The following is a 14,477-nucleotide window of genomic DNA, read 5'->3' as shown; positions in this document are numbered from 1 at the left end:
ATATAGAAGCAAAGCTAACTAAAAAGATTCTTTCTGGACTTTATCCTGAATGATGCATAAAATTGCAGTAACAAGCTGATTTGTATAATATTTCCTGCCTTTGATTTTTGGCTTAGCTGGCACACAAAAGGTACATTATGGGAAGTGATGAAGTCCTTTTCCTGCATACATTGCTGCACTGAACTCCTAAGGGATCATTTGCCATTTGTGTCAGTCTTGATTGGCTGAGCTTCCCTCAGGAGCTGCCTGTCCATTGAAAGGAGTGTGAGGATGTCCACGCAGAGTCAGTCAGTCTGGTGAGAGTGCCTTCCCCTTGTGCTTCCATGCTGCCAGACACCATTCCCTGCAGAGGGATTTGCACTGATGAAGCAGCAGGTAAGGGGATATTACCCCTTAAAAACACACTTGGAGGGTTTCTGTTCACCTCGCTTCCTGGGTTGGCAGCATTTACAGCACTGTTGCTCACTGTCCACAGGCAAGGGTAGTGGCTGGAAAAAAAAGCAGCACAGATTGAATGACTTATTTCAAAGCATTTAGCCTGCATAAGACTTGGCACAGTAAATTCAATTGCACTATCTGTTCAAAAGCAGCTATTCAAATCAGGTTACCAAGCTAGATCAACCTCGAAGATCTTAAGTGAAAAATCACCAGTAGCCATCACCTGGTGACCCTGTAGGGAGGCAGGGGGAGCAATGTACATGTATATGTGAGATTTCAAAGTGTAAGGACCTCTGTGACTTCTTCCCATCTTAGGAGCAGAGTCAGAAGAGTTTCTGGAGAGGGAGGTCACAAACTCTCAGGACACTGCCCAGCTACTAGGGTATAAACACTGAGAAGAAAATCTACTCAATCAGATAACAGTGCATTTGAAATTGCAGCTGATTTTCCTGACACCTAAGTTAGAGAAGAAATTATTGCATTCTTTTGGGGAAAATAAGGAAAAAGATTTGATAATTAATTGATTCTCTAGGTCTAAATTCCATTTACTACTAGAATAGGATCCTCATTTCATGTAGGATAATAGTGAGAAATACAGGAAGAAGAATAATTTGGTTTTAAAATGCTCACAGATTGTAGAGTCCAGAATTCTTTGTATGTATTCCAAGATCCTGGTTTTCAGCAATGCTGGGGAAAAATGAAGGTCCCATAGAGCAGAAGATGATTAGCTTGTCAGAAGGATTTGCCCAGGAATCTTGAATTGGGCACTTAGGACACATTTCAAGTCCTGGACACTGATTAAAGTTTGGAACAAAGGGCAAATCACCAGGACAGTCCTACCAGCCTCAGTGCCCCTCATACCAGCAGTTTTCCTGTAACCTTACCTGGGTCCAGGGCTGGCACCTCCCTTTGTGTGTGGCATTGAGAGCAAATTAGTCTGTGGAGAGGATGGCAAAGTCCAGCTGTCGTGTCCTGAGAATACCGGAAGATTATTGCTGGAGCTGTCCAATAAGTTAACTTTGGGGAGGGAAAAAAAGCAACAAACAAATCCTCAGTGACATTGCAGACAATGTCTTAAGACAGCAAAAAATGGACAGGCTTAAGGCAGCAATCTGATCATGAGGTGCCTAACCACAGGTAATAGGACAGAAATCCCAGCCACAGGTAAAAAGGCAAAATTCCCATGTTTGTTTAGAGAGTAGCAATGTGCCATTACAATCCCAGGTGTGATACATGAGAAGGCCCAGCATGACAGACATAGGATTTGCATTTCTGCAAGTCTGACTAATATTTTTTCATAATTGACATATATCAGATAATGTTTTGAAACAGATTTCCTTATAATTTTAGCTAAAATACTTAATAAAATTTTATAAATACTGCCCCATTCCTGGAAATTTTCAAGGCCAGGCTGAATGGAGCTTTGGGCAACCTGGTCTAGTTGGAAGGTGCCCTTACCCATGGCAGGGAGGTTGGAACAGGATGATTTTTGGGATCCCTTTCAAGCCAAACCCTTCCATGAGAAATATTTCCATTAAACAGGAACTCTTGCTAAATTATAATTCGCAAGCAGATACTTTATCCCTACTCTGCTTTCTAACCACTTCTTCTGATCAAAGTACAATCAGTTTCTGGATTCGCACCCAGATCTAGAAAGGGAAAGGGACTCAGAGGATGTTCTGACAATACCAAAATGCCTTCGCCTCAATTCAGCTCCTACCTGAGAGCTGCTTTGACTTGAGAACTCAACTGTGTCATGGCAGGGCATCAAAAGAAGACCTGCAACGCTCTTTTTGTATAACTGGAAGCTGTAGTGAAAGCAAGACCGTACACTCTGGTTTATCACTAAGAGGGCACCCAGTTCCTGGTCCCTCTTGTTTTGCTGCCTGAAGGGTTCTGTGCAGAGAATCACCACGCCCTTTACTGGCCTGAGCTTAGCCTTGCTCCAGGGTTTGTGCTGACCTACGGCACAGGGCAGGCAGGCAGAGGCAGCAGAGCCGTGCTCCAGGAGTACCTGAAGGGGAGTGATTCCTCTGCATGTAGGAGGGTGGGTATGGAGCAGCCCGATGGCCTCGCAGGGCTGAGAATCTCTCGCAGCTGTGGGGAGCCTGTGGAGCGGGCAGAGGCAAAGCTCCACCGTACTGGTAATTGGAGCTTCCCGAGGCACACATTGGATCTGGGTTGGAAATCAACCAGCCACCCACTTTGAGGGAAAAGAGAGAACAAAACTATTAGTATTGCTCCATTCAAGTGCTACAGTACAACTCAGAAATAACCAGCCTTCTAGCAGAATTAGCTGTGCCTAAGAAATACCAAGCAGATACTAAGATACTGGTTTGTGAAACAACTGACAAAAAAATAGCAACCCTCCACTCCCCTCCCAACCCACCAACACTGAAAACAAGTCCTGAAAGCAACCAGAAAATGTCACAAACATTAAAGAACAAATGAAAGAAAAACTATCAGTAAAGCAAATGCAACTTCTGCCTCCCCTCATTTTTTACCTGTTTACCCATGAAAGATAAATTTATAAGTGATAAAAACATTCACAAATACAAAAACAAAGGGGTAAGAAAATCCTAAAAATGTCATATATCATCTTGATTCTAGATTCCTTTTAATATTGAAAAACTGGAATTTATGGAAAATCATCCCTCTGCAGGACCTCTCACATTATTTCCTACTGTGAGGTCTCTTCAATCTTCTTGTTTTTTTTTTAAAGGGTCCCTCTCTATGAACATAATTCAGGACTCAGTAAGTGACCAGCATGAACCAGTTAAGCAAGGCCCAGGTTCCCAGCACCCATCATATCTCACAAAAATTGCAGCTGACATAAATAAAAACCTTACAGTGAGAATATGTCATATGTTGACCTTCAGAAACTGTCTCTGGAGCATCCTTAGAATGGTTTCTGAAAAGCAAAATACTTAGTGGTAAGTGTTCTCACTGAAAAATTACAAAAGTTATAACCAGAACTATTCATTAAAAATTGGAGAAGTGAGTGAAAAAGGAGGGAAATCCCTCTTCTTCAACCTTGCTAGGCAGCAGTAGACCTTCCTACATTCTGCCATAAAGGAAGCTGGAGCTTTTGTTTGATGACATAAACAAAAATGTTCCTAATTTTTTGCCATATTTGGGAGCTGAATATGGAATTCTAAATCTGCCTGTGAGCACCATTCCTGCTTACAGGCAAGCTGAAGGCAGCATTCCCCCTTGCCCAGCTGGAAACCCTGATACTGAGACACAGCAGCTTCTTGAGTGGTGAGAGGAATGAAAGGAAATACAGATTCTCCTGCAGGCACATGGGACACTTCACATGTCAGAAGATAAAGCAGGTCCAAACAAAATTAATTATAAATCATGGGCTGGAATGCATCATTTGGATGCCTCTGTGCATTAACGTGGGTGATGCAAGGAAAATTTTGCAAGACAAACTACAATTAATTTCTGATGGAAGCATATCTGACATCTTACCTTTAATAAACCCATCATAAATTATCACACAGACTTAACAACAGCAGTGTAGTTACATTACAGTTACACTGTAATTTCACTTCAACTATGCTTTTGACACTTGGAGTTAACATTTTTTCTCCCTGACCTATCAAATTACAGGATTCACTGAAGTGCAAGTACACTGTAGTGGACATATGTAGGGTATAACACTACTGGGGAAGCTCACACCATCTCATTTCAGGCTTTCTATGTAGACAGACATAACTGGCAGGATCCCCGAGAGCACATTCACCCATTTCAGCACCTATTGTAATAATTATATAGTCTCCCAGATAATACCATTGGAGGGACTCTGGATTTAGCAGAAACAAGATTCAGTTATGTAATTTATCTTTCATGTGGTGATGTCATGGTTTTAACCATATCAGCAGCAAAAAGCTACTGGATCAAAAAAAACAAAATATGAACTTACCTTTCCTTTGCATCCAGGAAGGCTTTGGCAAAGGGATTATACTTGATTTTGAGAGCTGTTATCTTGAGTTTACAGAAAACAAGGCATGTTAGTGAAGGCAATTTGAAATAGAAACTTGACAAAACATCTTCCAGAGTAATCTGAGGGGACTGTCTGAGTTACCCTAAAATATATCCCCACACTTGATGTTTTCCAGGCTGGGTAGGAGACAGCTTTGCTGTGTACTGATCAGTGCCACAGGCAAAACACCAGCTGGGGCAGCCTGACATGAGCTTGTCTGGTAAATGTGGTGGAATGGTGGACCCTTCCAAGAGGGTTTACACACTCTTGAATTCCTATCAAGTATGAATAAAATCTGCAGCAACATTAGCTAAGGGATGTGGCACAGGAGTTAGCAATTCTTACAGTCCAAAGTATCCCTCAAGGGCAGAAATTTTCCCATGCAGTATTGTATTGTTCTGCAGTTGTATGTATTATAGGGACATGGAGAGATAGGGTTATCATTATGACTATCAGTTATTGCAGGAGAAAGATATTTTAGGGCTGTTTGGCATTTATTTCCAGTAAAGGATTGAGATGCCAAGACAGATAGACCAGTCTGGAATAGCTGTGGCAGGATATTAAGCTAAACCTGGCTTATTACTGAAGCCAGACACTAGATTAGTCAACGTTCTACTGCAGAGAAAAGACAGAGTATTAGAGTGGATGGAGTATTACACTGCATGGGACTAGTGGGGAACCAAGAAAAAGGCATGCTGGTCTTGTAGTTAATTAGCTTCTAACAGATCTCCTCAGTGATGCACAGTGTGGCACTGCCTACCTCTTCATTCTGGTAGGCAGTCACCGCTATGAACTGCGTCTCAGGGAAGGAGCAGTTCATCACCATCCGGTGGGGGCCTCCTACACGAACTATGTGCACCTGGGGCTCGTATTTGTGCAGGGAGTTCAACATTATCTGCAGGAAACAAAACAGAGAAACATCCCTCAGTGTCACTCTGGCACCTCACAGCCAACCCCTGGCTCTGTGACAGGGCAGCCGTTGCTGCTGAACCTCCCCAGCCAGCAACTCCTAAAGCAGAAGGGCAGGTGCCTACCTCCCCTGCAATAACTACAGGCCGAACAGAATGAGACTTCACTGGACTGCATTTAAGGCTTTGGATGCAGCAGCAGCAGCAGTGAGTATTTGTGTTAGCAGCTATGGCCCTCAAACCACGGGGCTCCCACTGCACTAGAGGCTGCTGAAACAGCTCAGGGGCACTCCCAATCCTGCTTCTGCTGTCTGGAAGACCAGAATCACCATCACAGAAAAGGTGCCAGCAGGAAGCTGAGGCAGTCACCCAGTCTTCTCTCTGGGCAAGATGAAGTGTATAAGTGTATCCAAACAGGCCTTGGCAGATCATCTAACCTGGCACTAAAAGGTGTGAATAGCATTGATTCCAGGAAGTCCTTTGATTGGCTCTAGTGCAAGAACAAAATTATTTTTTAAAATTTGTACTTTTCAAAGTCATGTATATATATATATATAAGAAAGAACACAGCTATTATCATAAAGCACTGATAGTCACCAATTATTTTCTAAACCATCAGAGAAGGGGCAGCTGAAGCACAGAGTGGGGACATGGTTTACTTTAACACTGTGGTCATGATTTCAAAAGAAAGCAAAGGAAACTTCAGTCATTTATTGTTTAGTAACTTTTGTTTGGGTTCTGTTTCTCGTACAGTTTTCCTCTCCAGCTTTCTATTATTTTGCTCTCCTTCGTAAATATACAGAGTGTTCCCCTGTTTTTTCCCCAGGGAGTCTTTGACCCCCGAAGTTTCCTGTAGCTTTTTTCCCCTCATGCATATTTTTCTGAGGCTTTTGACTTTTCTGAAATCCTGGACACACGACAAGCATTTGCAAATTCAGATCCTGTTCTATGCTCTACAGTAATTCTTGTGTGCTGGTTCCATATATGACTAAGGAAAAGTCAGATCATCTTCCTGTTCTCCAACCAGTAAAACCTGAGATCATTTCCTACCTCATTAGAGCACTAAGCTTACAGAGGTACCTCATAAACCTAATGGAAATAACAGATTGAGAGCATATAACATTTACATGAAAGAAGTTGATTCTGGGCTGACAAGTATCATCCACCGTAGGAGTTTTGTACCAAACAAACAAGCGAACAAAAGGTCTTGTGCAACATTTTGCCTTTAGATGCATCATCAAAAATAAAATATGAAACAAAACTAATTTTCCTGTTTGCATTTTTAAGCAGTTCAAAGAGAAAGTCACTTATTCCTGGTACATGTGGTTTCTTTCCAAAGGCCAAAGCTGATTTAATAGAATATTGATAATTATCATGATGCAGAAGCAGACACAGTAATTATTTCATTTAGGAGCAGCCTTTTATTCTGCCATCTGACTCCTGCCAACATTCCACTTACACCAAACAACATTGGGGAGCACAACAAAAACCTAATACCCATGGCCATTTTTCCCCCCTTTCTCTGAAGTCCTATGTAAAATCCACAGCATACGAGACCAACTCTGAAAAGACCCCTGACGATTAAGTAAACCACAGCACTCTGTCTCCCTTAACATCAAGAAGTCCATTAGAATCTGAAAGTGCCAATTAAGGCCTGTTTATCCCTGTTTATATTTGGCCTCCAGAGAATAATTGGCATCTGTGGGTGAAGAGGCCTGTAAGGGCTTCTATAATTACATAAATGGATCCTTGATATTTCTTGATTGGTAGGTGCTTGCAATTGAAGCCAAGAGGTGGTGTGGAAACATCAGGCCATACCTGCCCACTCCCATTGAGCTTGTTGGTAAGTTTGACTTTGCTGAAGGAAATGGCAGCTTTCATCCAATGGGCCCCAAAGTTGGGAGAGTCTGGGTGAATGTACACACAGCTGTGGTTCGGTGGCTCTGGTTTCCCAGCTGGCACCCATTCTCCATTGACGTACTTCCAGCGGTGGCCATCAGTTGGAGCAAAGTCCAGCAGGAAGGAATACATGGCATTTGGATCCAAGCCTGACACACTGATCTTCAAAACAGGGAACATCCGCCTGGCCAGGGAAACAAAAAAGGGTGACACCGCTGGAAACTGCTGTTGAAAGACTCTCCTCAGTATGTTTGTTTCCAAATACTCAGTGACTAGCTCAGTATAAAAAAAACCATCCTCCCTTCCTTCAATCTACCCTTGCCATCAGACCTTGCACTTGGCAGTTTCTCCAGTAATTTGGTCCCATACTTCCATATTCTCTGACCTCAGCAGCTTGACCATGTCCTATTGCTTTTAGTTTCATCTTACACACAAGCTCTTAACTTCTACCCAGCCTTCCATTATTGTCTCATGTGTTTAAAACTGAAATCCTGCCTTTGTTTAGTTTTGGGAAAATGCTCCTTTTGTGCCCAAATGTCCAACGCCACCTTTTCTCAATCCCCTTTTATTATTATTTCTTTATTTTGTAAAGGAGGTTTGCAGGAGCTCACAGCTTGACTTTCAGTGGTTTTCTAAGTTGTTCCAGTGTTTGTGATCGATCTCACACAGCTCTGGATTGGCACCTGAAAGTCTGTAGCAATAGAGCTAGTAGGGCTCCAACACTTGGAGGAACTGGGAATAATGTGTGGACATCAGAACAGGTGTATCCCAGCAAAGGTATCCTGTTCATTAAGCTTCTTAGCTTGTCAAAGAATACATGTAATTGCTATTACGTATCACCTCCTACATTCCTCTTCCATGAGTAACCGGCCTCCCTGCCCCAGACATCTCCAGACCGACCCCACCTGGCAACTGCCTGTTTCTGCATGCCACGTTTTTATGGACCATAAATTCCAATGAAAGCCAATGAATCTCTAGGTTCCTTTTCTCTATGGGTATAGAGAGAGGAACAGCCTGAGGTCCATAGCTATGGGGCTAAGGTAAGGTAGCTCTCAAGGCTTAGGTAGCCATATAAATCATCCAAAATACGTAAGAAGGGAGCTGAAACTCCAGGCTGTCTTAAAGGACGCTGGAAATGTCTGCCCTTGCAGTCATACTATCTAGTGACACACAAATGCAAATTGCTAACAATCATGACATCCCACTCACCTTTCTGGATACCTTGATATAGTTTTTGCTGCATGCATTCAGCACCTTCTGCTGACAGGAAAAGACAGAATTTGAGAAATTTGAGATTTTTCATCTAATATTACTTGCTGATACCATGTCAGTGCAGTATTGAAGAAGATATCATAGAATGGTTTGGGTTGGAAGGGACCTTAAAGATCATCTTGTCCCAGTCCCTGGATTGGTGTTCCCAACAACTTCCACTAGACCAGGTTGCTCTGAGCCTCATTCAATCTGGCCTTGAGCCATCTCCAGGGATGAGGCATCCACAGCTTCTTGGGGCAGCCTTTTCCAGTGCCTCACCACCCCTTGTATCACTGCATGTCCTTATAAAAAGTCCCTCTAAAGTTCTCTTGCAGCCCTCTCTTGGGTACTGGGAGGCTGCTATAAGGTCTCTCTCCTCTCCAGGCTGAACAATCTCAGCTACCTAAGCTTTTCCTCATAGGAGAGGTTCTCTCCTACAGACTTGCTCCAAGAGGTCCATGTCCTTCCTGTACTGGAGACCTCAGAGCTGGATGCAGCACCCCAAGTGGGTTCTTACAAGAGTGGAGCAGAGGGTGAGAATCCCCTCCCTTGCCCTGCTGGCCATGATGCTTTAGATGCAGCCCAGGATTCGTTTGGCTTTCTGGACTGTTAGTACACATTGCTAGGTTGTGTTGTGCCTCTGGTCCACCAACATTCCTGACTCCTTGTCCTCAGGGCTGCTCTGAACCTATTCTCCACCCAGCCTACATTTCAATGCAGAACCACAAAGTTCACTTCATGAAGTTTGCGCAGGCCATGCTCTCAAGCCTGTCCAGATCCCTCCGGATGACATCCCTTCCCTCCACATGTCAACCAGAGCATACAGCTAGATGTTGCTGGCAAGCTTGCTAAGGGCGTGCCCCTGTCACCAGCAAAGTTAAAGAAAAGCTTTAGTGCCAGTACTGACCCCTGAGGAACGGCACTCCTCACTGGTCTCCAAGGTACTATGAACCACGACCTTCCTAATTAAATAGAAGCCTAGTCAAGGATTTACACACTACGCCTGTCTTTCTGACCAGGATGTACCAGCTATCAAACTGGGATGTGATAAAAAGTATGGATGCATTTCTCCTTCCAACGCTTAGATCTCCCCTAGTCAATGTTCAAAGGAACATACTTAGATACATAGCTGAAATTGAATTAGGGGAGAAAATTAATCCACATGAAAATTTAATTTCACTAGATTATGCAGAGCTGTTTGTGTTACATGCAGATTGTTAATTCCTCTGCCCACAATGCAGGCAGGCTGCTCTGCCTTTTTATTTGAGAGGCTCAAGTTTATCCCCAAAGGACCTATAGACCAATCCAGAAGAGAATACTGTTACCATCCATTTTAACCTCCTGTAGCACTAAGATTAGTGGGAACTACTTCCCTGTAGTTCCCTGCCTCACTTGGACCAGCATGTTTTGACTGTACAGACTCTAACAATGGAAAACTTACCGCCTAACATGTTCTGCTGATTAAGTGGCTTTACTGTTAAAATCTGTCTTTTAGCACGGCAAATTGTGATTTCTCCAAATTTGTTTCAGTCAGAGTGTTTGTTTCAATGATCAGGTGACACAAGTGACCTCCATTTCTGCAATAGCCAAGCACTTCAGCTTCTTCAATTTATTTAGAGCAAATCTGCTGCAATTTCTCCACAGTACAGACCTTGAGTGGGAAGATGTTTGATATCAAACTTGGATGCGCAGTAACCAGTAAAGTTGCTTTAGCATTCAAACCTGGAAAGGGCTTCTTTTCCTTGTTTTCCCCCACTTATGGCTGCCTGCACTGATCCCCTATGGATTCTCCCCATACGCAGAGGGGAATAGTGGCATCTACCTGTCTCTAGGCAATAACAGGGATTGCAAACTCTCAGGATACTGCCTAGCTAGTATGGTATAAACACTGAGAGAGGAAACCTATTGAGTCAGATAACACTGTATTTAATATTGAAGTGTCAATTTAATACAATAGATCTGAGTAAAACAGAAGATGGTTTCCCACTGTATTAGCTGTACCCATTGAGATGCATTTTGTGATATAGCACATGTTTCAATTTTAATGATATCTATCCTGTTCAGAATATATCTATTTCCCCTAGGCATATCTCTAGGGCAGGTGATTATTATAATGAAGTATGATGCAGCCACAGAGGCATATCTGTATATTAACACTGAAGTTGGTTCATCTTACTGTGACATTTTGGGACCCTTGGTACCAATTAGAGATGACTCAGAGCAGATAGAATTGTGCATGCTAGAATTTGACACTTGAGGATCCCTAATCAATTAGACTTTCATTCTCTGGTACACTCCCATATCGGGTTTCTGTTTAATTTCGGAGCTTTGCTGACAATGTGTCTGTCCACACCAACTGTTTTCATTTTCACACACAAAAGTTCAGGCTGACTCTTCTCTTTCATTGCAGAACACAGTTTTCGAAAGCATTCATCTACCCTTCAGCAAGAATGGTTTAGTTGTACTCATTTAGCAGCAGCAGAATAAGATCAATATTTTTTCTACTGAGAATCTCTCTGGAGACAATCACTGAAGAATCCTGAACCTGAGAAAAACTCAGCAATCACAGGCAATTGTCTCAAGTTGGTCTCCTTTTGAATAGCATGGTTCAGAGTTCTTTGCTGCAGGCCACAGTCTGTATTTTCTTTGTTTTAGTGTGATGCTGTGGTTTTGAATGAAAAATACTTTCAGAAATGCAGAGATCCTTTTTCATAGTCTCTGCTACAGTAACTATGTTAAAAGGATTAATGCAAATGACAGTGTGACTTACGTTTGTAATTTTTAATTTTGCTGTAGTTTGATCATAAAGAATTCAATTGCTGCTCTCACTGACATTTCTAGAGATGTCACTGGCTATAGGAAAAGTAGAATCAGGCTGATAAGGAGTATATAAGTTAAAATTAAAACATCAAGCATCTTACACAATGAAATAAAAAGTACCCAGGCATATTCAGATAACAAAATATTCCCTTACCAACGTTATAAAAATATTTTATGTACACACTCACCCTGACATTTCAGAAAGAACTAGTATCACTGTGAAGTCATAATTTTCATTAGCTGCAAGGAAAGAAACTGAAAAAACCCTGTTGGTAACCAATTTAATTAATCAGAAACAAACCCATCTTACCTCATTTTTAGTCACTTACACTGTTAAGGAGACAGTTTAAGCTACTGTACACCAAGTGAAAGTCCACTTAGAAGTCATCTGTAACCTAACAGCTGTTTTCAAAGCAATTTAAATGAAGTAAAATCAGCTTCACAGTATAAAAAGAATCTCAGCAGCGGATGTCTATCAGTATAGGTTATTAGGAGGAATCAGAATGGCAATAGTGCCCTTACACCAAGAGCTGGTCCTTTGAGATGGTAACTTCTCTCTGCAGAATCACCTTGCTGAGTCAACAGACAAGAATTTTCATTTTTACTGCTTTCACCTATGTCCCTCATCAAGTTACAGTCAACAGTAATTTCATCCACAAATTCTGCTAAGTCAAAGTCTGCAAAATTACACCACATGAGTAAATCTTTCTCTCCATCTCTTAATTCCTCTCTCCTAGGTGGATCTCCTGAGAGGTCTCGTAAAACATGTGCATGTTGAGGGAACAGCTGGGGTGGGGGGGCAGCAAAAGGCTGGCGAGGATAAAATAATAAAAACCTTAGTACCACTGTGCAAATCTAATTCTGGTAGCTGCTTGTCTGTTATGGGCTGGACTCTGCTGTCAGCCCAGTTCAGAGCAGAACCTCTGTGGAGAGCTTTCTTCAAGCTAGTGCCTGTTTCAGAATTAGCATCCTTCTCACCAGATTTTTTACTCTTTTCCTGTGCCTTTCTGTGTTCCCCAAATAGTAAGACATGTGATCTATTTATACCACAATGCTTTGTCCTTCTAAAACAGTGTATATTAAACAATATTCCACACTTGTTTCTAAGGGCACCTGCAACAACTGTGGGACCATGTAATTCAGACTGCGCATACATATAGAGCACATAGGGCAGTTTTATTGCATCCACTCTGGTACAGACTGCTTGTATAAGCTGTTAATACCCAAGGCCAGAGGGAAGTGCAGCTGGGTCTAACAACACCAATCTGCTTCTGTGAAGTAATTTGAAGCCTACAGGTGAGGACTTGCTGATATAGACTGATGATTATTAGCATAAAAAGTCATTACAAAAGTTTTGAGAGATATTCCCTTGCAAAAGTTTCCTTTTTGTGCAATCACAAGTTAACCTATATATTTTTCCAGCATGCTTCATAGGAAGAATGGTTTGGCAGTGACCAAAAAGAAACAGGGTCACCCCATCTTGTTCATACTGTGGTTTTAGCAGACTGCAAGGCTGCAGTCCCCTATAAACTCTGGTGTGCTCATTGCAGTTCTGTCGAGTCTGCACACACAGTTTATTATTGTAGAGCTTAACCCCCCTGGCTGTCACCTCCACTGAGCCCGCAGTGCTGAGCAGATCACTTACCTGCCATTCTTGGTCACGATCATCTCGTTAGTGACTTCCCTGAATCTCTGCCATAGCGTCGCATCCTCCAAGACAACCTGGAGCTGTTTCTCTGTGGGGTCGCCTTTGTCTCTTCCAGCCCGGAGTTCACTCTCCACTACGCTGAGGAGCCTGGAGACAGTGCAGTCGCTGGGTTTTTTGCAGCCCAGGTCTGCCATGATGGCTTTACTGCCAGAAACTTCAGGTAGCTGCTGAAAAGACAAAAATAATAAGCTAAATAAAAAAAGAAGTCAGTTCATTGGGTACCGCCCGACAAACATGCTCTCCTCACTCTTTTGCCACTGCCTAGCTATTTCCCCTGGAAGTCCCAATGGGCAGTGACACCACTGTGTGGAGGTTTACGCACACGCTCTACACTAAAAAGAGGACTATCTCCTAATTACCTGTTAGACAGTCAGGTGGGTGGCTGGCTGATGACTCAATTGGCTGCCTTGAAAGAAGAGTCCTTCATCCAAATTAGCATGCTTTTATCTTTTTTCAACCTGAAGTGGGTCTAATTGTTCTGCTTGAGAACCAGGTTTCCATTAATGAAAATTGTTTCATTTCCAGACTGAAACAATGCATGGAAATTGCATTCACGCTGGTGCAGACTCTAACTGAAGGAGCTGGGGAGAGTCAAGATAGTTACACAGAGAAGGTTGTCTTAAAATATTTTCACCATGAATGTTGCATAAATGCATTAACCTCATTCTTCTACATTCCTAAATCAAAATATAATAGTAAGACACCTTGCAGCACTGAGTTTTCAGTGCACAAGGAGAAGGCAGCATCCCTACCCTCAATTGTTGATGGATATTGTGTCCATCCCTTGGTCCCACTGTCATTCACAAAAGCCCTCCTGCACCTTATAGGTGGCTGAACACCCCTCTGGCTGCATTTCCAGGGCCAGACTGCATACTTCTGGGGCTGGTACAAGCTTAACTGTCTGAGGCCTGGCACTGCTGACCAGCTTAAGGTCCATCTCAAGCAAAAGCTCCCTCAGCATCCCAAAAAGTCATTCTGTCTCACCTCATCCTGAGATATTCTCTGACAAGTCTGATCCAACAACACAAGGAGTGTCCTTGTTCCTCCACAAAAACCCCACCATCTTACTGAGAACTCCAGCAATTTCAGCATTCAAGGAGACAAGATATGTGGGCTCAGTCCCCTGCTGGAGGGTTAATTGGAAGCCCCACAAATAACAGTGACCTGTAAACACTGGGCTTTGGTATACAACAAATACTGGAGTACCTAACTTCTTGAGATACATCTACCTCTGATAATGTCTTTTAAATTTCTGGTCTGTTGGACATGACATAGTCAGGGACTTGATTATGAAAACAGTCCTAGAGGTCATTTTTAGAGAAATACATTTTCTCTCTGCTTATTGAGAACTGCGTTTTTTCAATTCAATAGTCCCTGTGGAATTTATATGCTTCTGTCTCTTAGAAAGACAAAATGACTTGGTGGATCACTGTTGGGATTTTTACAGACAAAAAAGAGCATGGCA

General features: G+C 42.5%; 1 protein-coding gene across 1 annotated transcript; it reads right to left on the bottom strand.

The window, feature by feature from the left end:
- Positions 1 to 235: 235 nt before the first annotated feature.
- TBX19 (T-box transcription factor 19) lies at positions 236 to 13,309 on the bottom strand. The gene is made up of 8 exons (XM_063150406.1): positions 12,950 to 13,309; positions 7,153 to 7,417; positions 5,187 to 5,321; positions 4,367 to 4,428; positions 3,288 to 3,349; positions 2,453 to 2,641; positions 1,323 to 1,455; positions 236 to 488 (listed from the first exon to the last, which is right to left on the bottom strand). Exons 1-8 carry the CDS (start codon positions 13,144 to 13,146, stop codon positions 236 to 238), a joined length of 1,296 nt encoding a protein of 431 aa, XP_063006476.1. The 5' UTR covers positions 13,147 to 13,309.
- Positions 13,310 to 14,477: the final 1,168 nt, after the last annotated feature.

This window comes from Melospiza melodia, chromosome 2, assembly GCF_035770615.1.
Source record: "Melospiza melodia melodia isolate bMelMel2 chromosome 2, bMelMel2.pri, whole genome shotgun sequence".
NCBI lineage: Eukaryota > Metazoa > Chordata > Aves > Passeriformes > Passerellidae > Melospiza > Melospiza melodia.
The sequence above is the reverse complement of the archived record's forward strand: the minus strand, read 5'-3'. Positions and strand labels throughout refer to the sequence as shown.